Genomic DNA, 27,380 nt, shown 5'->3' with positions numbered 1-27,380 from the left:
ACAGTTGTGCATATTCACGAATATTTTGAGACAAAACTGAAAGTCTTCATCATCAAAGGTGGGCCCGTAAGAGTTGCAAGTCGAAACTGTTTCATCATTATCTGGCCCGTAGAATACACATAACAAGACAACACTGATAACTGTGGAGGACTCAACACAAATTGACAACTAGCCCTTCTAACTCTGCTTACAAAAAACATGCTTGATTCTACATATTCTGAATGATCTACTGCTTTCGGGATTTGCTCAGCTGTACCAATCCTCCACTTTTGTCTCTAGGCCTTGACCATCCCTCCACTCATTCTAGACCCAAAAGAGTATTTCTAACACATATGCATATCTGGTAAACCACTCACCTTCTTTTAATTCCTCTCTGCTCAGCGTAAACTGTGAGAAACCTGAAAGTACTCTCACATCCACGCTGCTGGGATCCTCTGTTCAGGTGGCCAGGGAAGGCCCATTGCTCTTGAATCCCAACCCTGGGGGCGGACAAGCGAGGGAGGATCACCTGAGTGGAGAGCCCTTGGGGATTGGAGAGATGGTACCTGATGGCCAAGACACAGTTTCTCCTTTCCTGACACTGACCTACCCTCCAATACCTTGGCATTTATGGGCTATTGTAAGGCTTATTCTGTCGCCCCTTTAAATCTCCCTTGAGTACTGCGAAGAAGAGGCAACTAGGAGCAGTACAGGTTTCCCATTGTAAAAACCAGTTTGGTACTGTGACGAAGAAGAGAGGTTTAGAGGCATGCAGGTATGAGGATCAGGCATGCCCCATTAATAGGTGCATACAAGGTCAGGCAATTGAGAATGATTGGGTCCACCTGCAATCCCTTGGTAATCAGGGAACATATAAAAGGTGGCGTTCACAGAAGGAGAGAGGAGCGAGGGAAGAAGTATGAGTGCTGCAGAAGGTGCAGGAGGAGCAGAGAACCTGTAGAGTGCCGTGCAGAGTGGACAAGAAGCCATGGCGTCATGACGTTAAACAGAGTTCCCAGGATTCCAGCCGGGTAAGCAGTGTCGGTCTGGAAAACCCTTGTGGGGGGAAAGGCGGAGCGTAACCGCTGTGGAGAAGCAGAGACAGAGTCCAGCACGGAGGCCGGGGAGCGCAGCAGAAAACGTCTGGCGAAGCAGGGGTGATTGCTCGGTAAGCATCTGTAGCAATGCAAGTCTCCTGGACACTCTGCGAGGGGCTGTTAAGCCTGATGCACACAGTTGTGAATACTGAACGTAATGAAAAGCGGAACGCTTGAGTTTGAATGTTGATCATCCTGAAAAGTTGAATGCTTGCAATCCTGAATGCTGAATATAACGGAAAGCTGGACATTGGAAATCTTGAATGTCACATGTAACAAAAAGCTGGATACTTCCATATGGTGAAGATCGAATATAATGAAAGGGGCTAGTGAGCCAGCAACAGTAGCAGTGTGCTATTATTAAATGCAAAACGTAGTAGAAGGACTACTGGGCCCATAAAGTGGAAAGCTGAACAACATTGAATGAACATTTGTGCATATTACTGACTTTGGCAAAAGGGGCTATCTGAGCCCACACCACAGACATTGCATGACATTATTTTTGCCAAAGAAAACACCTCAAGAGTAAAACAACAGACTTGAACTTGTGAACCATTGAATACCAGCTGGGGGAAATATGTGGTTGCGTGACCTGTGATGGGTGGACAGTGTGGTCTGACAACTGCGCCATACCAGTGAGTTTCCCAGGATCAAATTTGTTAACATCAAGGCATAAATCACAAGCAAGATTTGTGGTCGCTGGTTGCATGACCAGTGATGGGTGGGCCGTGTGGTCAACCAACAGGTAACAGGTATTCCATTCAAATCTTCTTGTTGCGTTCCGGACCCACTTCGCAGATTGATTTTAAAGGATCCTCTGCCCTTTCAGCATCCCAGAATATGTATTCCTTTTCTTTCCAAGTGTTTGACAGGATTTTTAATTGGTCTCTTTCTGTTATCAGGAGCCATTGCAAGTGCTTAAACCCAAGAAATTGACCCCCTTCTATTCATCCCTAGGATAAGCCTTGGCCTAGCATGCACCATTATAGTAGTTTAGCTCGACTGACATTAATCACTTTGAGAGATTTAACCATTAGAATGTATAACTCAATGGATCTTGTGTGTTCTTTCAGCGACATCAATTAGAAGTAACCATGTTTGCTTGAAAAACATACTGTTAAGTCATTTCTATCATTAATTCGTTATCAATAAGGGAGGTCAGCGAGTTAAGCATCCAAGAAGGGATAAACTGTATATATAAAGAAACTAATTTCTTTAACCATGGATGTGTGAAAGCAAAAGCTTTAGAGCCCCATAAAACACTGTTTTTTATTTGGTGTTCACTTGCTGTATTTTTTTAAAACAGCTGGAAAAAAATAAGTTTGACGAGACGTCTGGTGGGGTGGGGCTTATCACGATTATGGCAGTGTTTCCCAAAACATGAAGTATTCTTAACAACGCCCTGCTATTAGAAAGCATACTCATTATGGGCTTTGTGGTATTTAAAAATACTTCATGTGGTAAATGCCACACAATTAGTTGTTGAACTGTCACCTAAACATCAGAGGATGTACACCATCATTTTCAATCCAGCCAAAATGTAGAAGTAAAAAGCCCGTTCCCCTTGCATGAAAAATCATTTTTTCACTTAAGATGAGTGCTAGAAGACCCCCATCACTTGGAACTAAAAAAGGATGAGGGGAGCCTCAAAGGGTGGCAGTATGTGGGCATCCTCTGTTCACACTCCCCCCCAACCATGTTAGAGGAGGAAACAGGTTTTGGGACCCACAGAAGCTGGACAGATGCCCCTTTCATTCTCGGGAGGTGGAGTTGCCAATGGGAGACATGTCCATACAGTCCTCTCTCTGCGAGCTGGTCCTTTCTAAAGCGTTTGCTTCATGCAATTGATGCAGCACAGCTGCGTTTGCAAGTGATGGGTGGGTGGGAGAGGTGGCTTTAGTCTTTGGTATAGCCCTTTAGAGGTGTGGCTGGTGGGTAATTGGAAAGAGGCGGGTGCATTAAGCTTCACCGGTGGAGGGACAGTGACTGAAAGTAATAGTGATAGTTTAAGATGCATTTTTCACGGTTTTAGTTTTTAGTACAGTTATAAAACACGGTGTTGTGGGAGGAAAGTCAGGACCTAGGTATCAGGTTTGTATTTGTGAGCGAGTGAAGGTGGGTAGATATGAACATAGTGCTACTTTATTTTGTGCACTTCGACCTCTCCCTGTAAATCATTGCCCCTCTCTGTCTCTCGTTCTGGCCCTCCCTATCTCTTTTTCTTCTCACCTGACTTACTCTCTCCACTCTGTTCTTAGCTTCTGTACCTTTAGCTTACTCCACACCCCTCCCTCAGCACAAGCAGGCCCCCAGCTCCTACCTTGGTCCAGAGGGATATCGCCGTTCTTCAGCTGCCAGTAGGCCTCGTTGTTCACGGCAGCCAGGCCATTAATGGAGACTAAATATGGTCCCCATAAAGAGTCCTTCACCGTAAAACTGCAAATAAATGACAGCAAGAAGTGGTTATCAATCAAAGGATCAACACAATACTAGCACAGCAGAGGCATCTGCACTGCAACCTCATCAAGCTACAGATCTGTACAGCATCTACCAAGCCATTAATTAATTAATCTTTTATAACACGCTTAATACCGGAGACAGTTGCCCATGAGCTATCCTCACAGCCCACCCAATGGACCTGGTGAACACATACCAGCACAGTCATCAACCAAAGGATCTGCATGGCACCACCATTAGTAGCACAGCACGGTCATCAACCAAAGGGGTCACACCACAGTTCCCAGTACGGCAAAGGCATCACCCAATGGGTCTGCAGAGCACCTAACAGCAAAGCCACCCACCAGGAAATATTCATATTACCTTCCGGTATTGTACGCTCGGACCGAAAAAAAGGTCAGACCGTACAATACGACCGAAAAATGCTACCACCAAAGGTTCGAACACCAAAAGCTCGAACCTTTGGTGGTAGCATTGCAGGTAAGTAAAAAAAAAAAAGACTGCGGGTTCTGCAGGGGTGTCCCCCGCAACACCCCTCTCACTATACTGTGTGGTATAGTGAGTGTGGTAAAAAGTGTGGTAAAAAAAAAGGAGGCTGATACGGAGATACTTTACAGTATAGTAAGCGAGGGTCGCGGGGGACACCCCTGCAGCCCCCGTAGTATGTAAGTGTGTTCGAATGAGAAAGGTGCAAACTTTTGGTAGTTCGCACCTTTCTCATGCAAACTTTCCGGCCGCTGCAAAATCAGCCGCAGTCGGATCACTTAGAATCTACCTTCCAGCCATGTCATCAACCAATCCACCTGCATAGCACCTACCAGTACAGGCACCAAGAAATAGTGTTTTACAGCACCGTGCAGCACAGTGATGGTGTCAAGCAAGCGGGATGTTGTGAGGAATTCGACCATCTGCACAGGGAGTGTGCGCTCGTCTGGGCTTTTTTGAAGTTGTGTAATGAAAATGAATGATGGGAGATCAACCTCAGAAAATGTGTGGGGCTAATCCGCACACATTTTCCTCTGCTCACCGCACAACAAACACATAGTGAAGTGTACTCCAGGGGGGGACAAAGCCTACAGGTGCAGTCCTCCCTGTCCCATTTAGCTGGAATGTGACAGCCACGGGCACATCAAAGCATCTCAGGAAGGGGGAAGGCAACACCTTCCTCTGGCCATGGCCAGCCTAATTAAAATATCAATGGCCCCATGGATCTGCCCTGTTCATTGTCTAAGGTTTTGCTGGTGGCAGCGCATACTGATGAGAGTTAATTGAAACAGGCCTGCGATAGGCCTGAGTGCAGAACGGGCAAAAGGAGGCAGGACACTAACAACTCTTTGATATGCAATGTGTCAACTTGAAGCTAGCTCCCACCCCTCTGTATGAAGGGCAGTGAATGGCATGTCTGGAACAACTGTTTACAGTAGGCAACTCCTGCCGGGAACCGCCTTTCAGAGGGAAGAAGTATGTGAATTGAGGGAGACAGAAGTCTGTTCTCGCCACAAACTTCAAGGGAGATTCGCGCTTTGATCAAGAGTCATAGAGAGCTCAATTAACCAGAGAGACACTTTGATCCACAACAGACAGGAAGATGGGTAGGACTTAGTAGTATGTGTTGTCACCCCTTACCTTTCCTGTTACAAAGCACTCTGGTTATGACCTCATGCATAACAGAAGATTGTTAGTGGGGACAGAGGATTGGTTTATTGAGGTAGTCTTATCCTGCACCAATCACTGGGGTCCATTTGGCTTTAAAAGAGGGCTGAGCCCGTCACTTAGCAGATCACCCGACTACTTTGAATGGAGTAAGAAGAATAACTTATTTGGACCCTGGCTGAAGGTATAGTCTGCCTTACAGCTTCCGCCAGTGAAGGAAGGCCAGGATTTCCAAGTGGGAAGCAGGATCCCTCCCCTAAACATCTCCCAGGGAGCAGAGGGAGATACCGGACTCAGAGGACCCGTCCAGCAGCTCCAGAACTGGTACCCAGCCAGCACACAGAATGCCCTGCTAGGTTCTGCCAGCAAGCTTCCTAGGTGTGAAGTGCCAGAGAGTCTCTGAACAAAGGACAAAGCTGCTGCCTCCAAATACTCTCCTCAGATTTGGGACGTCCGCCTTAAAGGATGACACGAGCCCTGCGAAGAAGCTAGGAGGAGTGCCACAACAAGCATCAACCAGCGCCCATCTTTAAAGGACATTTTTGAGACAGTTGAGCCCTCGAACCGCGAACGGCTGCTCCACGGACTGTTGTCATGCTGCAGTCACTGAAACCATATGAGACGCCTCAACCAGCATTCCATATCCACCAATCAGCACAGAGACAATGATTTTTGACCCTGAGACGCTGTGTAGCCAAGCCTGCAGCCGTCCGTCCAGCCTTGCTTGCCGAACTGCCTGCTGCCTGATACCCGCAGGTGTCTCCCATCTTGAACTCTATCGGAGGAGCTGCAAAGCATCCTGGAACTGACTCGATGCTGTCGAGCATCAAGATCATCTGAAGCACCAGGTACATTGTGGTTCTGTCACTCTGGTCCTTCTCTGAAGACTCCTAGTGACATTTACGACCCCTTGCTCCCTTGGTGCTGAAACCAAATAACCTTTAACAGTTAAAACTGATTGCTTTACCGACTATTCTCCTCTCAGTATCCAGAGTGCATCCCTTTCCTTTGTGAAAATGTCTGTCCTCTGTGTTCCTTTACAGGGTGGGTTGTATTTTGTAGTGTGCTAGAACTGTTTGTTGTAATAATAATAAAGTAGATATGTGTATACAACCTTGACTTGACAGTCCCTTTTATCATTGGGTAGTAATTGTATTTTCGCTGTGTTGCAACTAACCAATGATGCACGACCTTGCAGAGATGGGGGGCTGATTGATGGCTTAGAAACTGGTAATCATCCCTGGAACACTGGTGCCCCAGTTGTTGGTTAGTCACAGATGCACACCAAATACCTGCCCAGCAAAGGCTTCAACCACAGGGTTGGCAGAGGATGGCACATAAAAGGCATCAACCAGGGTGTCTGCACAGCACCTACCAGCACATCAAAGTCAGTTAAAGCATTACTAAAGGGATCTGTAGTCATCATCAAGGGATCTACACAGCACCCCCCACCCCAAAATAGCAGGAGCATCAACTAATGTGGGCACGGAGCATCTATCAGCATAATACAGTCATCAAACCACCTCTGCACAATGACAATACACATTCTGCAGAATCCAGTAGGCATACCACCACATCAGTAGAATGGACTGAAATATCGTCAAGGCACATGCAACAATTAGTACTCTGGCTGCAGAAATCAACCATGGTTTCCCACCCAGAAATCTGCACTAAAGATGGATGGAATCAAAAACCCGCATACATTGTTATGTCTCTTCTATAAGTCAGCAAATTAAGCTCAGAGATCTCTGATTGGTGTAAACATTTCTATCCTCTGTCTGGAAAATCAGCCACACTTCTCTAGAATCAGTAGTCTTAATATAGATACCAGTATGCCTTCCCTAGAAATAGAAAAAAATGTACATTAGCCCACAAACCAGCTTACTTTTCCTTCTGATCAGGGTGAGTGTTTAGATGCCTGTGGACCTAGTCATATTCACCCCTTAACCATCAAAAAGGGCGAATGACCATGTATTATACTAAAATATACATATTTTAATATTTATCAAAAACATCACAATTTACAATGCATTTCTGTAAAATCAACAGCATGATCAAAATTCATTCTAAAAATAATATCTACAAACATACATATAACTCATATGGCAGAGAAGCTTACAATTCAGGCCCTTCTATGCCTGAGTGGGGAGCTCATCAATATCTCTACCGCCACTATTGCTGATACTACCCCCTTGACTTATGAGGGCAAAAAGCTGTGCCAACACTTCCAAAATGTGTTTCTAGGACCAACATGAATATAACTCTAAGAAAAATGCACATAGATAAATCCCCATTGCATTTCCTGTTGGTGCTGTCTTCAGGGCACTTAGTCTTTGTCATATATTCTCATTTCCTCGTATGTCATCACACGTTTATAGCCATATTCCCAATATTCTACAAAAAACAAACAAACAAATATTTGGTCTTAAAAACATGGTTACTTCAACTTTCAGCATGACATGTCTATCATGGCATCCTTTACAACTTCACCTCTATCTAATTTTAAACAGAAGGATACATGTATTCCTGGTATCATCATTACCCATAATCAAATGCTTTCCTAGACATTTTTTGTGTTCAAACACTTACAAATAAGAGTTTTAAACTGTGCATATTGTGCTATAAATGTGTGTTTTCACTATTTAGTATTTATCACATGGTTAAGATAAAATACCTCTGTCGCTGCCCAACACCATTGCCGGTACTACGAATGTCCTGTTCTTTTCTTCTAATAGGTTTTTTTTTTACCACTGCCGAAACGGCTCTAGAGAAAAGAAAATGTCTGTGCGTTTTATTTAAAACAGCACTATCAATGACTACAAAACAACATGCGCCAAGTGAGTGCTTACCAGCTCTGATCTTCCGTGATAGAGATCTTTCTGATTTTTTGATTTGAGGTACGTGAGAATGGTTTCACCCTCTTAATCGCTCCAACTTCTTACGGACGCGTGTCAATACTTCCCGTTGGCCTAATAAGATGACCAAAGAGGTTCCGCCTCTGCAGGGTCGGCTCTAAGGAAAAGTAAGTATCTGTACGTTTTATTTAAAAACGCACTAGTAATGACTACAAAACAGCATGCGCCGAGTATGTGCTTACCGGCTGTGATGTACCGTAATGGAGACCTTTTTAATTTTTGTGCGCGTAAGTGACTTCACCCTCTTTAATCTCTTCCACTTCTTTCAATCGCGTCTCAATACTTCCGGCTAGTCTAATAAGATGACAAAAGAGGATGATGTCATCTTAAGAGGGGGTGGAAAAACTCACTGACGATTTTACCATAAATAAGCCACGGTTCGCATTCCGTCGAATGCCCAACCTAGGAGACAAACTGGTCCACACATATAGAACATCTAGGGACAGAAGTGGCAACACTCAATCGACACTCTGGAATTTACCACCAGTACTGGGCCACTTTACATGTGGCAAGTGCTCAGTGTGAAGATTAACATCCAACATGAAAAGTGTGGATTTGAAAGGCAGGATATGGGAGTTGAAAAGTTTTACCAACTGTAACTCCAAATGGGTGATGTATGGCATAAGATGTCCATGCGGACTGCTCTACATCGGTAAAACTAAGGGACCCATACGGCAGAGGATCTGCGAACACAGGTCCTGTGTAAAAAATTGGGTAGCAGAAAAACCATTGGTGGCACATTTTAAGTCTGCTCAACACAGTGCAGATGATATCCATTGGTTTATCATCGAGATGATCCTTCCCCAACCTAGAGGGGGTAATAGAGATCTGAAGCTGAGACAGGCAGAACAGAAATGGATTTATTCACTGGATACCGTCAGAAATGGTTTAAATATTTCCATTGAATGGTCCGTGTTCGTCATCATAAAAAATGAAGAATAACTGTTTTTCTATTTGTATATCTCATTATTTGATAAGGTATACGTCTGAGGCATAACAGAGGGATGACTTTGGCCATCAACAGCATCCTAGGGATGAGCCCGCAAAGTCTGGTGTTAGCACGCGTTACATTGGTATTTACAATGCGGTACAAGCCCATGTGACACAAGCCCCATTAGGCTCAAGAGTATCTTTCACATTACTATATAAAGATATCTTGGATACTGGTTCGTAATCCGAACTTTTTTGCCATTCAATATTGTAACTGCATGGTTATATATAGAACATTTACCTTCCAATATGGCGGACGTTAAGATGCATCCACAAGGATGCTCTCATAACATCAATGGATGTCGATCACATGACATGACGTTTGACATGATTTAAAGCGTCACATCATGAGCTGTGATTGCTCTGCTTTTCCATGAGACAGGTGACGCCCAGTCATAAGAGTGAGAGACCGTAGGAACAAGTAGCATTTGCAAGGTAAGATATGTGTACCGGGAAGGTGTGAGCCGTATAAGTTTTTCCACCCCCTCTTAAGCTGACATCAACCTCTTTTGTCATCTTATTAGACTAGCGGGAAGTATTGAGCTGCGATCGAAAGAAGTGGAAGCGATTAAAGAGGGTGAAGTCATTTACCCGCACAAAAATTTAAAAGGTCTCCATTACGGAAGATCACAGCCGGTAAGCACATACTCGGCGCATGCTGTTTTGTAGTCATTACTAGTGCGTTTTTAAATAAAACGTACGGATACTTACTTTTCCTTAGATCCGACCCGGCAGAGGCGGAACCTCTTTGGTCATCTTATTAGGCCAACGGGGAGTATTGACACGCGGCCGTAAGAAGTCGGAGCGATTAAGAGGGTGAAACCATTGACACGCACCTAAAATCAAAAAATCAGAAAGATCTCTATCACGGAAGATCAGAGCTGGTAAGCACTCACTCGGCGCATGTTGTTTTGTAGTCATTGATAGTGCTGTTTTAAATAAAACGCACAGACATTTTCTTTTCTCTAGAGCCGTTTCGGCAGTGGTAAAAAAAAAACCTATTAGAAGAAAAGAACGGGACATTCGTAGTACCGGCAATGGTGTTGGGCAGCGACAGAGGTATTTTATCTTAACCATGTGATAAATACTAAATAGTGAAAACACACATTTATAGCACAATATGCACAGTTTAAAACTCTTATTTGTAAGTGTTTGAACACAAAAAATGTCTAGGAAAGCATTTGATTATGGGTAATGATGATACCAGGAATACATGTATCCTTCTGTTTAAAATTAGATAGAGGTGAAGTTGTAAAGGATGCCATGATAGACTTGTCATGCTGAAAGTTGAAGTAACCATGTTTTTAAGACCAAATATTTGTTTGTTTGTTTTTTGTAGAATATTGGGAATATGGCTATAAACGTGTGATGACATACGAGGAAATGAGAATATATGACAAAGACTAAGTGCCCTGAAGACAGCACCAACAGGAAATGCAATGGGGATTTATCTATGTGCATTTTTCTTAGAGTTATATTCATGTTGGTCCTAGAAACACATTTTGGAAGTGTTGGCACAGCTTTTTGCCCTCATAAGTCAAGGGGGTAGTATCAGCAATAGTGGCGGTAGAGATATTGATGAGCTCCCCACTCAGGCATAGAAGGGCCTGAATTGTAAGCTTCTCTGCCATATGAGTTATATGTATGTTTGTAGATGTTATTTTTAGAATGAATTTTGATCATGCTGTTGATTTTACAGAAATGCATTGTAAATTGTGATGCTTTTGATAAATATTAAAATATGTATATTTTAGTATAATACATGGTCATTCGCCCTTTTTGATGGTTAAGGGGTGAAAATGACTAGGTCCACAGGCATCTAAACACTCACCCTTATCAGAAGGAAAAGGAAGCTGGTTTGTGGGCTATTGTAGATTTTGTGCTTAATTGTCCTCACCCACACAGCCCCTAAAAAGAGGACTTTGAAGCTCTTGATAGCTGATGATTCTCTAGAAATAGGCAATTCTACTTATTGAACCAGTATCTATCAGGACACTCTCTTTAAAGCTAGTTTAAGCTGCTCTATCAATCAGAATGAATACTCTAGAACTCAGTAAACAGTATAGCTCCTTTGGAGGTCAATATGCGTTCTCCACGAATCGACTTGCCTGCTCTACAAATCAATATGTCTGCTCTAGGGATAAGCATGCCTCCTCTAGAAATTTCTAGACCTGTTTTAGAAATCTATATGGCTGACCTAGAAATTAGTAAACCAAGTCAGTAGGCTCTTTTACCAGTATCTCCGGCCTAAGTACTACTGTATGCAGAAGACTCAAATACACCATGAATCATGCAAGACATTGACATGCTCCTATAGGACTAGCATCAGCCCCTTTCACTCGCTTAACTATACGCCACCCACCTGAATTTATCTGGTTGCAGGCGCTGTGCTTCATTCAGGACATCCAGGAAGTAGCACCCCTCAGGCACAGTTAGATTGATGGAGTAGCTAAAAGTATTTTTGACGCCATCAACAACCGTAAGAGAGACAGTGATCTCACTCAAATTGGACACGGGTGGAGGTGCCGGAGTAGAGATGATAGGCAAATTGTCTGTCAAAGTCCATGGGTAGAGAAAACAAAATTTCAGAAAGACGACGAGAGATGTATGACCAGACATGTCAAGCAGGTAGCAAAGACATCTAGTAGAGTAGAAATGAGACTAACAGATGGCAAATAAAACAAGAAAAGCCCACCTGGAACTCAGAGATCACAAGTGAAAAGAGCAGACCACTAATGAGACAAAGGACAGGTGAAACAAGCAGAGTATAGATGACACTGAGGCCAGCAGATCAAATTTTAAACAAGTGGTAGGAAGGTAAAACTGACAGTGCACAGGTGAAACCAGCAGAGAACAAATATATTGAGCACTGTCGGAATCAGCTGAGCACAAGTAAAACCAGCAGAACACAGGCAAGGCAAGTATGCTTATGGTGGGAAAAATGGGCAGATTGCAGGTGGGATGAGCAGAGCACTTGTATAAACAGAACAGCACAGGTGAAACCCACAGGACATAGATGAGACCAACAGAATACAAGAGGGAATAGCAGACCACAGATGAGACAAGAAGAGCACAGGCAAGACCAAGAAAACCAGGTGAGACAAATAGAGCTCCATGAAACTACCATATCACAGACAGGCAAGCAGAAAACAAGTGAAACAGTTGGGTAATAAAGGAAAAGCACAGATGAAATCAACAAATCACAAGCAAGGAGGGCAGCACGCAGGTGAGTCAAGAAGGTAGAAGGTGTTGTAAGCAGATCACAAATGAAACAAGCAAGCAGAGCACAGGTGAAACCGTCAGAGCAAAAGGGGCCTCAACAGGCCACAGGTCACACTAACCAAACATGAGTGGCTTATGCAGAGCAGAGGTGAAACGAGTTAATCAAGAGTGAGACAAAGCAGCCGTAGATGAAACCAGCACAGTAGACCATTGGTCAGGCAAGAACAGGACAAGTTCAACCAAAAGAGCATAGCTCCAACTAGCAAATTACAGAAGGGACATGTGCACAGGCACACGGGAAACAAACAGAAGATGTGAGACCCTGTTATATTGTCCGCACACTGACCCTACGTCAGTGTGGAATGTTTAGAGTTAAACACTCTGTATGAGAGTGTTTAACTCATTTTCAAGCCTCGCAGCCCAACCTCCGGGGGCCTTTGATAAAAGCTCCATTAAGCTTTATTGGGTCATTTGTCTTTACTACAAATGGCGACGAGGTACACCCCGTAAGGCCCCTGGGGCGGTCACCATTCCCACCCCCTGCCTGCGATTTTCATTCCGTGCCAGTCGCTCCTGCAGCTCCCTGCGCCGCACTTTCTGCCCTGCCTTTCCCGGCTACCAGACGAGACACAGGAGAGGCTTTGCCGACCTTCCTCACAGCCTCCGACACTCTGCCTGTGAAGGGCGCCGCTCCTCCCCGCTGGGAGTTCAGAGCGGCGCACATTCCCCAACAGTGCTCCAGGCAGCAGGACAGCTGTCCAACTTTCAGGTCAGAGGTGGGGGGAGGACACAACAAAGACCCTTTAACTCTTCCAATGAACGTACACATTTCATTTTATTTTTGTTCTTGCTGAAATTGGGAACATTTCTTTCAGCCCATTTAAACTCACACCGCCGCTTTCATTCGAACGTTGTGTCCTTTTTGAAAGTTGCCACTTTGTTGCCCTGCAGTGCGCACGCAGCAACAAGGAATTTCAGGGACCTTCACTCTATTTCATTCTTCCATTGCTGCCATTGTGATGCAATTTCAGAACCCAGTTTTGACACTCCATCAGAGACTTTTCAGGACCAGCCATTCTGCATGTCAGCCCATTGTGAGGTCACAATCCACACTGGGACTCACCCCTTATACTGATGCCTAGAGACCATGTGATCACAGTATACAGCCATCAAGCATCCTGTCCCACAGGATTCCATAGACATTCAACAGCATTAGCTGTGTATAGCGTGCCGTGCCCCATCTGCACTTGTTTCCCGTAGGGCGCATCACGGCCAGAGCCATTCCCCACAGCCTCATTCAGCCTCATAGGGCGTCCTCTTCGTATTCTCTGAACCACCGCCATGCAGAGTGTTCCTCCACCGACCAAATTTCTTCCATGTCCTGGCACTCCCACATGTCCCTGGGAACAGTGGATAGATGGCTTTCAGGTTTACCTGAGGGCCATTGGTGGTAATAAATTCAGTGACGACCTCAAGGAGGCGACTCTACTAAACTGTACTGGAGCAGAGGCCCTCAGAATATTCAGGGCGCTTCCCGAGCCGGATGATGCAGGGGGTGACGGCAGCGGCAACCGCAAATATGAAAATGCACTGGCTAAGCTCTCCAAACATTTTGGCAACAAGACAAATGTCGTGATGGAGAGGTACAGATTTTTCTCCAGAAAACAATTGAAAGGTGAAACTGTTGATGCCTTCCTTGCGTCCCTCAGGACACTCATGTCAACTTGCAACTTTACCGGTGTCGGTAATGAGTACCTTAGAGACCAGTTGGTGCTGAATGTCGCTAATCCACGAATTCAACAGAGACTGTGGCAATCCAAGAATCCATCCTTGGAGGAAGCCACAGAGATCGCCAGAAGCATTGAATTGGGTGACCGTTGCTTGAAGGAAAGATTCGACCAGGCAGGGACCTCTGAGGGGAAATCCATCGAAGCTAACATAAACGAACCTTCAATAGCCCTCGTGAGGAGAACATCATCACATGCCCCAAGGCCCTATCCACCTAGAGGGAAGAACTCGCTACGCTTCAATCAACCTTGTCAGCGCTGCCATAAATGCGGTTGGCAGAAACACGTCGACGTCGACAGAGAGTGCCCTGCAGTGGCTGTTGAGTGCTATAAATGTTATCAGATTGGTCATTTCGCCAAAGTGTGCAAGAACACAAGAGGCAGGTCGAGTAGTTTTAGGAGGCCATTTGCCAGACCAACGAGAGGCACTGTGCGAGCTGTCGAAAACACTCAAGAACACGATGAGATGTTAACTGTCAATCTAAGGAGTCCACCCATACAAATACTTACCGTCACCTCCTTGCAACACTCCAAGGGCCCTTGGGTCAACATGCAGATCAACGGAGTATCACTGCCTGTAATGGTGGACACAGGATCCCCATACACGATGGTTGGTGTAGAAACCTTTCTGTCTGAACTATCTGGTAAAATAAGCGATTTGAAGGACACTACAGTACAAGCTACGGGTTATGGGAAGAGTCCCATAGACATTATTGGCTATACATGGGTGCAACTCAAGTTCCGTGACAGAACGACCTACTGCAAGCTCTTCATAGCAAACAAAGGTTCATCCATAGTAGGCTGGGAGGAGCAAGCTGCTCTCTGTGTGAGAATCCATCCCGGAGAGGAGAACCCCATAATGTCTGTTCTGAATGATGGAAAAAACATCAAAGATACCCTGGCACTACAGTTTCCCAAGGTGTTCTCTGGAAAAATTGGACTCCTAGAGGGGTTTCAGCACAAGATCATTCTCAAGAGGGGGGCCATTCCTATAGCCCACAGAGTCCGCGGAGTCCCCATAGGAACAAAAGAAGCACTAAAGAAAGAACTTATGCGTTTATGTGAGCAGGACATTATACAACCTATTGAGAGCTCAGAATGGCTTGCTCCCATAGTACTTGTGAAGAAACCGGATAATTCCATAAGAATGTGCGTCGATCTAAGGGACCTAAACAAAAACATATGGATCGACAGGCATCCCCTCCCAAACATATCAGAGCTGTTAACGACCATGAAGCCAGCAAAGTACTTCAGTACTCTAGATCTTTCATCTGCATATCACCAAATAGACCTGGAAGAAGACTCCAGAAGCCTCACCTCATTTGTCACTCCCCTGGGAGCATTCAGATTCAAAAGGATGCCTTTTGGCCTCGCATCCGCCGCCGCTGTATTCCAAAGACTAATGTCACACCTGTTTGGAGGTTTGGGAGGAGTGCATTGTTTCCAAGACGATATCCTCATATCGGCCGTATCAGAACAAGAACACGATGCAATACTTACCAGTGTATTAAGAGTGATTCAAAAAAGTGGCCTCACCTTAAAATTGGAAAAATGTAACATCAAATGCAACAAAGTGTCCTACCTTGGCCACTGCATAGACTCAAATGGCATCAGTCCCAAGAAAGAACTGATAGACAATATCCTAAGCATCGCTGAACCAGTGAACAAAGACCAATTAAGAAGCTTTCTTGGAATGACCGAGTACTATTCAAAATTTGTAGGTAACTATGCTGATAAGACCAAGAACATGAGGAGTATCATGAAGAAGATTAACAAGTTCGACTGGTCCGAGAAATGCAAAATAGAATTTGAGGAAATAAAACATAATATCAATCGAGCACCCACTTTAAGCATGTTTGACTGCAAGGCAAAGACAATTATATCAGTGGATGCCAGTAAGATCGGTCTAGGTGGAGTCCTGGAGCAGATCCACAGCAAGGGCAAAGTAACGATTGCCTTTGCATCCAGAGTACTAAAAGGAGCAGAATTAAATTATTCTACGATAGAGAGAGAGGCGCTGGGAGTAAGATGGATCCTACAACATTTTCGGAACTTAATTTGGGGTTTACCCATTACACTCAGAACAGACCACAAACCACTTGTGCATGTCCTTCAGTCAAAGACACCTCATCTCATATCCCCAAGAATAAGACGTTGGATCCTTGATATTATGCAATACAACATCAACATATGCTACACTCCAGGAACACAAAATCAAGTGGCTGACTGCTTCTCTAGGCTATCGACCAATCAGGACATTGAACCTGAAGATCCAGACCAAGACATAATAGCAACCATAAATCCAGCCATTCCCATTGATGAGTGGAAAAGCAAGACAAACGACGATCCTGAGCAAAGAGAAATTAGGAAAGCAATAACAAATGATTGGGCGACACCATCCCAAAGTCTAACAGACTTCAGGCCTATCAGACAAGAAATATACATGGACAAAGAACACATCTACAGAGGTGACAGAATAATCCCACCGATACAGCTCAGAAACAAATTGCTAGATCTAGCACATGAAGGGCACCTTGGGAGAAGTCTAACCAAGAACCGCTTAAGGTGCAACTACTGGTGGCCGAACATGTGGAGGGAAGCAGAGGAGTTGGTCAAAAATTGCTCCGCCTGTGCCTCAAGCGACAAGTCAAAAACCACAAGAAAAACACCATTACAGCCAATTGAAAGCCCAAAGAATGTATGGTCTAAACTGGCCATAGACATCATGGGGCCATTTGAAAATTTAGAAGCGGTCAAAATCTATATTATAGTCTTAGTAGACTATACATCTAAATGGACGGAGTGGGGTGTAGCAGAGACAAACGTAACCACAAAGAAAATCACTGAATTCCTGACGGGCATATTCAATAGGGAAGGTGATCCCAAAGAGCTAGTCTCAGACAATGGGTCACAGTTCATGTCACTAGAATTCCAGGAATTCCTCAAAGATAAAGCTATCCATCATATCACCACCTCCTTATACCATCCGATCTCCAATGGCCTCGTAGAGAGAATGAACAGGCTAGTGAAAAGTGTCATTCAATTGGCCATCGTCAACACACTTCCGTGGAGAGAGACACTCAAGGAGGCCTTATGTGCATACAGGACAACTCCACACTCCACCACCAGTGTCGAACCATTCACAATGATGAGAGGCAGAATCGCCTACAATCGACTCAGACCAGCCTGGATCTTTATGGACAATGGAGAGGTGAGATTGGACATGGATCACATTCAGGAACGTGTAAGAGAGAAACAGAGCAAATACAAAACATACTATGACTCAAAAAACAAAGTAAAAGAGATGGCAATTCAAGAGGGAGATTTGGTATGTGTTAAAGAACCCAAGAAGACTCTCAAGGGAGAATCCCGCTTCAGATCCCCACAAAGGGTAGTGAGATGCTATGGCAAATCTGTACTGTTGGAGGATGGAAAGAAATGGTCCGGCGATGACCTAGTAAAAATAGAGAGAGACCACAAAAAAACCAGTACAAGTAAGGACATACCGACAAGAGATGTTATCCAGCCAGAAGACACACATCAACAAGACTGTGATGAGAACAATGACGTAATCGCTGACCCCACAGTCAGTCTTTCCAAGAGGAACCGGAGAATCATTTGAAACTACAATGATGACTACGTCTATTATTGATGCACGAAGTACTACAGACTACTGTCAAGAGGAAACCTTCAAAAAAATTGTAGTTACAGTTATATTCCCTTGTTCTCCTTTCCCTTTTCTCCCCACCCTTCCTCTTTTCCCTTTCCTTCCTCCTCGTAAGGGAGATGTTATATTGTCCGCACACTGACCCTACGTCAGTGTGGAATGTTTAGAGTTAAACACTCTGTATGAGAGTGTTTAACTCATTTTCAAGCCTCGCAGCCCAACCTCCGGGGGCCTTTGATTAAAGCTCCATTAAGCTTTATTGGGTCATTTGTCTTTACTACAAACCCTCAAAACAAAAGTGAGATAAGCAAAACAGTAATGAACCTAGCAGAGGGCAATTGAGTCAAGCAGATCACTAACACAACAAACAAATCCCATGTGAAACCCTCAGAATATAGAAGTAAACAGCACAGCACAGGTGGGAAAAGCAAATCACAAGTGAGAGGAGTAGATCATAGATTAATCTAGCAGAGGACAGATGAGACAAGCAGATCAAAAGTGAGACAAGTAGAGCACAGGTGAAACTAGGATAATATGGATGAGTACAAGAAAGCATAGTTGAGACATTAAAAATACAGGTCAGAATAAATGTAACAAAAGGTGAAAATTACATGGCATGGGTGAGACATTCAAAGCACAGTTATAGCACGGATCAAATGGATGAGGCACATGTGAGGCAAGTAGAACACAGGAACCAACAACACAGCACAAGTAAGGCAAGCAGTGCGCTGGTGGGAACAGCCAAACAAAGGTGAGACTGGCAGAGCAGAGGTGAGAGGAGTAGCACATAGGAGAGAAAGGCAGTACAAATGTGAGGCTAAAGGTATATGGTTAAAACTGCAGAGCACAGTTGACACAAACCAATCGTAGGTAACATCTCTAGGCAACCAGTGAGTCCGGCAGAGCACAGGGGAGACAAGCAGTGTAGGTATGTGGTAAGCTGATAACAAGGCAGAAGTGATGTGAGCAGAGCACAGGTGAGGCCATCACGTTACTTGTGAGACTGGCTAAGAGCATATGAGACTGACAGAACAAAGATGAGATCAACAGAGCACCTGGTGAGGATGGCAGAGCACAGGTGGGCACAAGCAAAGCACAGGTGTTGTCAGCAGCAGAGTCCATGTGAGGCCAATATTTGATAAGGGAGAAAAAGAGAGCACACGTGAGGGGAGCATAGGACTTGTAAGACCAGTAAAAGGGAGAAGAGCACATCAGATGTGGGTGGCACCTTAAAAGGACATCTGAAACCGGAAGAGAACAAGGGAGACCATAGACCTGGTGAGATCAGAAGAGCATCAGTGAGATCAGCAGAGCACAGCCAAGACCACTGTAGCACATGTGAGCGCAGTAAAGCAATGGTGTGAACAAACTAGCACTAGGAAGACTGAGTGAGCGCAGATGAGTGCAGAACAGCAATGGTGAGATCAGAAAAGTATAAGTAAGTACATCAATTCAAACATGGAACCAGCAGAGTGCAGGGAGTGGAACACACCACATGTGGGTGAGACCATCCAAGCACAGCTGAACGTTCAGAGTACAGAGAGACCATCATCAAGGCACAGGTGAGCACAAGATGCGATATCAGCAGAGCACAGAGGAGTCCATCTGAGCACTGTTGAGACAATTAGAACACAGGTAAGAAAAGTGTAGCACACAAGAGAGCAGCCAAACCCAGTTGAGGCCTGCACAGTACAGCTGAGAGCAGAAGAGCACAGATGCTATGGCTGTAGCTGCCATCCTGAAAACACAGCTGAGATCAGCAAAGAAGAAGTAAGACCAGCAGAACAGAGGTGTGGCAATAAGAGCAGAAGTGCTACCTCGAAAAAGCAGCAGGTATGGGTAGCATGCTGCATCCATGGCTAGCAGTTCACAGGTCAGGCCAGCGATTCACAAATGAGGCTATCTGTTCAAAAGTGACATCATCAGCTCATACATGAGGCTAAGAACTCACAAATGAGCCTAGTGGTGCTTGCATGAAGCTGGCAGCTTGCAAGGCAGACAAGCAGTGCCCCTTTGTCCCAGCAGCCAACACGCGAGTTACACATTGCACAAGGAATGGCAGCAGATCACACACAAGGTCAACACTTTACAGGCGCTTCAGTCAGTTATTCTTACTTATAATGATTCACCTTTATAGCTATCTCTGCAAAAACAATTTCCCATATAATGCAATGTTATGCTTGCAAAGCACGACCACGATCCTACAATACTACACCCCAGATTGGCCCAGAGCTTCAAGACCATGCCTATCGCAGTTACATGCTTTACAAATGCTGCACACGTAAGTGATTCCAGAAGTTCACAAGCAAGGCCAGCAACTGACAGGTGACAGCAGCCGTTCAGAAGTAACACTAGCTCTCCATAGGGTATGAAGAGCAGCACTCCAGCAGTGGGAACACCGCCAGTTCACAAGTTAGGCAATCAGTTCCCAATTAAGAACTGTAATACACAGGTGAAATCAGTAATCCACACATTACACCAGCAGATGAGACCCTTGAATCCATAGGGTGAGTGGCGGTAGGTGTTTGAGACCAATGCAGCGTTTTATATTGCCAAAGTAGTCTTAAATATAAAAAAACCACAAGGCCTAAAATGTGTATGCAGAAAACTAGAAATCTACCATGCTTGAGGCTAACACGTGTGACAAGGCCAGTATTTATTATTTCCTGCTCCATTGGAACGCACTTACCGTGACAATTACACTCAACCCAACTGTGGATAGCTTCAAAGCTCATCTTAAATTTCACCTACTTTCCAAAGATGGAGCTCTCCTCACTTCCTCCCCACCCTCCCTAGCTGACCCCAGTTGCCCCTCTAGTGTCACGGAATGATGTAACATTATATCCTCTTTAGTTTGCAGCACTTGATCCCTAGGTTTTTTTTTTGTTTTGTCCCTGTCTATGTCCCATTTTGTTCACGCTGTCACAAACTGGCTCACCACTTGTTCTATCTTTTTGCTATTGTGCAGGTGGCATTCCGGGGAATGCCTCTCCCATCTGCAAATGTGTTATTGTAAGTCATTTCTGGTCATAATTCACATCCTTGTCTATCAAATGAATACAAACTGAGAGAAGCAGTACCCGCGTGGGCGATGCTCATCCACAGTTACCAGCTAAACCAGCAACTTGCAAGCAAGATCGGCAGTGCACTTGTGAAATCAACAGTCAACAGCGAAGGCCAGCAGTACACGAGGGTTAGCAGCAGTCCTCTTGAGAGAACCACAGTCCAAATCTCAGAACAGTAATTGAACAGTGAAACTAAGGAAGCAACACATTCATAAGACCAGCCATTCACAAGTGATACCAGAAGTCTCCGCCAAAGACCAGCAGTCCCCAAGTGTTAGCAGCAGCACACATCTGTGACCAGCCATCCACAACTCAGAAAGCAGTTCATCTGTTAAAGCAGCAGTTGTTACAGCTGTTCCAAAGTGATATCAGCAGTCCAGAACGGAGATAGGTGATGGACACCCAAGACTGGCAGACAACACATCAGATCATCCGTAATGTGTCTGTTTTTCGTGGTCAGTTTAATGTGGTAAAAAACATGGAGCAAAAGTGCATGAGCAATGTGCACACGATTAAACTAGCAACGGAAAACTAGATCATCTATCCACAATTGTTACCAGCAGTCCAAACCTGACACCAGAATTCTAGACCTGAGACCCAGAGTCAAGAAGTGAGAAGATCAATCCAGACCTGATTCCTGCAGTCCATGAGGTAGTACAGCAGTACATAGAGGATATGAGTACCCAGCGAGCGACAATCAGTTTTCAACAAGCAAATCGTTACCAGCCCAACAAAGCCTTTGATAGGCTGTTTGCAGCCACGTCCAGACTGCCATTGAAGGGGAGAAGGGACTACATGTTGTCCCTTCCCTTTTTTTAATCACCCTTTTCCCCGTTCCCAGGTGGCCATCTTTCAAAGGCTGCCATGGAAAGGGATAAGGTCACCCTTTTCCCTAGTGGCCATCTTTTTTCTTCTTTTTTTCAGTTGCAAAGCTGTTTCGCAACTGACAAAAAGACACTATTAGTACACCGGTCTAACGGGCCGGAGTACTAATAGCTATAGGTCGCTCACTCGGGAGGGCATTACCGCTTGAGCTCATTAGTCTACAAGTGATATCAGCAGTCCACACCTGAGTCCAACAGTCCACACGTGAAATCATCAGTGCCCTTCAAAGACCAGCCATCTATAAGTGAGATCAGTAGTCTACACCTGAGATCAGCGGTCCACATTAAGGCCAGCAACCCATACCCGAGGACCAGCAGTCCATACATGCGGCCAACAGTTAACAAATGCCATAAACAGAGACAGAGATTTGATTTGTCCTGTTACATTTGACTAATATGAGAACTATCATGAGCTGGCATTCAAAATGAGCTGCTCACCAGTGACCTAGAAAGAGGAATTGGGCTTGTGCCAGTTACATATTAAGCAAGGCTTACGCTCAGTCACGCTGCAGACTTGCCTGACATGTGACTGCCCCATCTCCAGTCTAGAACATCTTTCAGAGGCACTGGTCTGCCTCAATTTCCCGTATGGCCATGGGCGCCTCTGGGAAAAGCTAAATATTAGCACAGCGCTTCTGCAATGTGAGGTATGCTTACCTTGGTCGTTGGCGCAGTCAAGGCCTTTGACTTCCAGGTATGTCCGGCCACCCAGGGAGGGAGTGACCTGAGATGCTGCCATAGGATTATCAAACGCACCCTCAGGGATCGCATTTAAAGCAGTCTCCAGAGTCTGAGTGCAGTTCCACTGTGACGAGTTGCAGTAATCTCCTGACACAAACAGGGCCTTTGGGGTGGAAAAAGAAAGACCAATGTGAGGACTCTGAAAGGGAAACAGCAGAGCCTGGAACAGGAAGTACTAGGTAAGAAGGTGAGCTTCCGGGTCAGCTAAACAATATTTTTGCTGCAATTTACTTGACATGTACATTTATTTGGAATTCATTGGTCTGCATTGCAGTGCACCTGGTGAAAGCCATATCCTAAACAAATGTTGTACAAACGTCTAATGTTTGGAAATTGTACCAACTCCTATGTGAAGATTGCACAGAAAGTTCAAACATCAAATGTTACAAGAAAGTTTGACCTGTCCTTGTGTGATGTTGCAACATATTCCATTGAATATTCTGCAAATCTGAAGACGTTTGTGATGAAAACTTAGTTTGCATTTTTTGGACAAATAGATGTTATATTTAAGAACAGTTAATAATTTAAATGAGAATCTTTGTTGTGAGTGTGGGTTCAAGATTAAACCATTCTTTTCATTTCATCAGTCGGGTAGATTGTCTCAGCTTGGAAGCAGTAATCAAAATACAATAGGGTATTGCAGTTTTTGAAAGGTTTTCTTAACAATTACCAAAATAGATTATGATATAGTGTCCTGCTATAGTATGTTGTTGTGCTCTCATTGTGACAAAATGACCAGTTCTTCAGGAGTATAGGGATGAGGAGTGAGTAAAGCTCCTAAGCTGCTGCCCCACTCTACTACTAAACCAGCAGTGATCTCAGTCATATTGGTGGTTGAGATGCAGCAAGTTGATCGCTTCCACTGAGTCCAGTAGGCGGTTGAGCCGAGATGATTGGCTTGCATGATTGGCTTGCATGGATTGAATTGGCGTCGGGATGTCTCAAAAAGCAGGAAAGCACTTAGAGTGCCAAAGGCTGCAGATCATGGCGTGGCTCAAAGTAAGTCGAGCAGGTTCGAGCTGGTTTGAATAGTCACTCAAGGTGGGAGTCAGGCTTTTGGGCTGCTTCTGGGCTTATGAGTTACTCGCAGTACCTCAGCTGTACTCCTTTCTCCTCTCTCTCTTCTCTGTTCATTGATGTTCCCGCCCTCATCTTTGTGCTGTGCCCCGTTGATTCCCAGCTACATTCACACCATAGAAAACCCCATGGGTACATGCACACTGGGGAACACTGGATTGTTAAGTGTTAGAGGATGACTAGACTGCACTGGGCCTAAGTGACAGAGTTCAATTGCATTGGCGATTTCACTGGAGGGTGGAATGACAGATGATGGTGAGAGCGCAGTTGATTTTATGAGAAAACTGGAGACTCTGAATATTTTGAAATGTGTTAAATACATTTTTTTAAATAATTCATAGGAGTTAATTATTTTCGTAATTGTGAATAATAAATAATACATTTTTAGATTTTCAGAAAATTTTAAAATACACTCTTTAGGTTGATTATTTTTTACTGCGCTATTTGTAATACTTAAAAACATGTTTTCTACTGTTCTAATAAGTTACATTGGGCCTCATTACACGGTAGGAGGTACCCATGCCGCTATTAGCGGAATAGCTACTCCCTTCCCGCATACCGGGTCCGGGTAGGCGGTATGGGAACTTACCGGGTCATTCCGACCCTGGAGGACCTGGTAAATCCCCATTCCAAATACCATTCCCCATTCCCATTTGAGCCCCTATAGGGCTCAATGGGAATGGGGAAGGAGCTAATAACAGTACCGCAATTTGCGGTACCGTTATCAGCTCTGAAGTCCCTCAGCGGGTCCCGTCCTTAACGCCTGGTCAGATGAGGCGTTAAGGACGGGACCCGCTGAGGGACCTCGTAGTAGGGCGCTAAGGGATTACTGGCACCGGTGACCTTACCGGTGCCGGTAATCCCTTAGCGCCTACCGTGTAATGAGGCCCATTGTTTTTGCCATTATTATTTTCACTTTTGCATTGTTATAGATAATAAACATGCTGCAGGGAACTAAGGCTCTGGGGCCAAGTTAAAGGTCAGAGCTAAGCGAGGATCGGTTTATGGTGCCTGTAATGTCGGCTGTCAGCTGCTCCAGTGGGCTTCATGGCTATTAAACTGAGCCGAACACCCAGGTGCTTTTCTTTTTTAAATGAGGGAAGTTGTAAAGTCCTCTGAGAATAAACAAGGTTTCCTCCTAACTAAAAACTTGCAAAGATGGCTGGAAAGGAAAATGAACAGAAATGAGAAAGCCACTTTTCTGTTTAGATGGTGCTCACGCAGGAACGTTATTTCACCAAAATGCCAGTGGTAGCAGAAGTGACATCACACGACCCTTGACCTCTGATGACATCACAGGAAGTGATGCCATTTGACCCCACCCTGAAGAGTCATCACAGGAAGCATGGAACACAACCTTTCACCCCTTGAAAAAACAGGAAGTGGCATCACATAGCATTGTCCCTAATAACAATACAAATAAAATGGTAATGATGTCACTATAATGTGATATACATTTCATACAAGAATGAATCACCATATGTATCGTTAATATCAGTGTGTATAGGTCCATATTGCCATAATTACTGTGAATGCAAGCAGACGTCCAAGGCCAAATGATAATGATGTGTTATTGTATAGCACGTACGCTTAAACGCTTTATATAGAACAAATATACACCCAGCCAGAGTTGGTACTCAATTATCGACCTCAGAAGGATGAAGGTGTTTAAGAACAGACTAAATCAGTGACTCACCCCCTGAAATGTGCCTGAAATAAACCTTTCATGAGCTTAGCAATTATTGTATAGAATTCCAGAAAGATACATTATTTGTTATTCCTATTCTTTATTATTTTGGGTCCCTGCTCAAAATGTTACACTTGTGGAACCCCCCGTTTTTTTAAGAGGCCTAAACAAAAAAGCCAACCACTCCAGAAACAAAGTGCCACATGGCGGTGGCCACAGCCCAAGAGCTTACATTTTAAAAAAAAAGTTTTTATTTTGTTTTTTTAGGGTAGCAAGGGAGGCAACAGTGGTCACAGTTGCGACCGCTGGCGACCTGCAGATGCCGTCCCTGTGCTCACGTAGAGTTACATGAGGAGAAAGGGGACACAGCTGGAGCTGTGGACAGCTGTTAGGTGGCTCACAACTCTGCAACAATGCTTGCAGTTACCGAAGAGGTTGCCAGCCAGCCAGATTACAGAAACTTTGCACTGGTGCAAGTGCAATTTTACTTGGTATTAGCGCTGGGCAAAGTTTCAATGCATTTTTGCCCCAGGGCAAACTTTGCCCTTCTACTAATACTGTGCAAATATTCTCATGTGCAAGTGCAAAGTTTCTGTAATCGGGCCTCGTGTGGTTGGCCAGCACTCCCCGAGTGGTAATATACATTATAATTTTCACCTTATCAACCTAGGTGAACGTTGTGTTCTATATACGTTTCTTTTTAACTGTACCTTTATACCGGCTGGAACGATGCAGTGGCAGGGTCTTTTCTGAAAACTCTGGAATGCCCTTTGATGCAGATCTTGTTGCCTGTCTATTTGCATCTGCCAGCGCCTTGTTACCTTTGGTGATTTATGTTGCACTTTACAAATGTTGATAGATACATAGATGCGTGTCTTTTATTGGGGGTTGCACATGTTTTTGGATCATATTTATTTGTTCATTATAACCTTCAGACGTTTGAAATTACCTAATTTGTTTTAGATTTTTTTTTACAGATAATGACTATGTTACAAAAGGGGCAGGGATTACAACAGCTGAGTAAAGTAGCCTACGAGACCCTCATTATGAGGCTTGCGATGTAATAAAATCTACTCAGAAAATTACTTTCACCAGAAATTGCACTCCATCCTATATTAATATGCAAGGCCGCATAGAGGGCTACTGCAGCTATGCTTATAACCGGAACCACATGTGGTAGCACTTTTGTGCAGTAATGCATAGCAATTTCAATAACATTAGAATTGGTATAATCCGACAAATTGCACTGGAGAGAGAGAAATTGTTAAACTAGCAACCGTTATTTCACATATCCGCCACGCAAAGAACTAAGAGTTACGGCATGTGTGCGGTAACATACCCAGATCATCAGCTGTTCCCGTATGCATGTGGTTACTCAAAATGTATTCCCTGTGGACTGTGGAGTGCGGTTGGAATAACCCCAGGACTAGCCAAACCTCTGGATTCAGTATGCATGGATCTATCATGTGGTGTCCCCGCAATGCATGTGGTTACTCCGTATTGCAGCCTCATGGACTGTGGAGCATGATTTGAATACTGCAATACTAGCCGAACCTCCTGATCCGGTATACATGGATCTATCATGAGGTGTTCCCGCATGCATGTGGCTACTCCATATTCTATCCCCATGGATCGTGCATTGTGATCAAAATGTCACAGGACTAGCTAAACCTCTGGGTCCATTATACATGGCGTTGTCTTGAAGAGCCGCCGCATGCACGTGGTTACTCCACATTGCATCCATGGACTGTGGAGCATGATTAGAATACTGCGGCACTAGCGGAACCTCCTGATCCAGTTTACCATGGATCTATCATGATGTGTCCTGTAAGCATGTGGTTACTCCATATTCTATGCCATGGACTGTGCAGCATGATAAAAATACCACAGGACTAGCCGAACCTCTGTATCAGGTGTGCATGGTTGTAACCTGGGGTGTTTCCTGCAAGCATGTGGTACTCCTTATTGCATCACCATGGACTCTGAAGTCTGATCAGAATTCTGCAGAAGTTAAAATCTCAGGGCTGTCCGATTTCTTTGCTGGCTATGTTGGCAGCTCTGCATTCTCAGACATGATTTAGGGTCCAGTTGGACACACGTGGGACAATGTCAGATTGGATAAAAAGTCAGAGGGGCCTTCGTTAAGGGTGCGTCTTGGC

At 44.5% G+C, this 27,380-nt stretch overlaps 1 protein-coding gene across 1 annotated transcript in view; it reads right to left on the bottom strand.

The window, feature by feature from the left end:
- The window catches only part of LOC138513799 (transcobalamin-1-like), an 89,345-nt gene that overhangs the window by 6,512 nt on the left and 55,453 nt on the right, over positions 1-27,380 (bottom strand). Inside the window, exons 6-8 of the mRNA XM_069628898.1 lie at positions 22,374-22,560; positions 11,454-11,643; positions 3,397-3,512 (exon numbers count right to left, since the gene is read on the bottom strand). Coding sequence (XP_069484999.1) covers positions 3,397-3,512; positions 11,454-11,643; positions 22,374-22,560 — 493 coding nt within the window. The remainder of the gene's footprint in view (positions 1-3,396; positions 3,513-11,453; positions 11,644-22,373; positions 22,561-27,380) is intronic.

This window comes from Ambystoma mexicanum, chromosome 12 (assembly GCF_040938575.1).
Source record: "Ambystoma mexicanum isolate Mex_15411 chromosome 12, UKY_AmexF1_1, whole genome shotgun sequence".
NCBI lineage: Eukaryota > Metazoa > Chordata > Amphibia > Caudata > Ambystomatidae > Ambystoma > Ambystoma mexicanum.
Note: the sequence above shows the minus strand (reverse complement) of the source record. Positions and strands in the feature narration are given on the sequence as shown.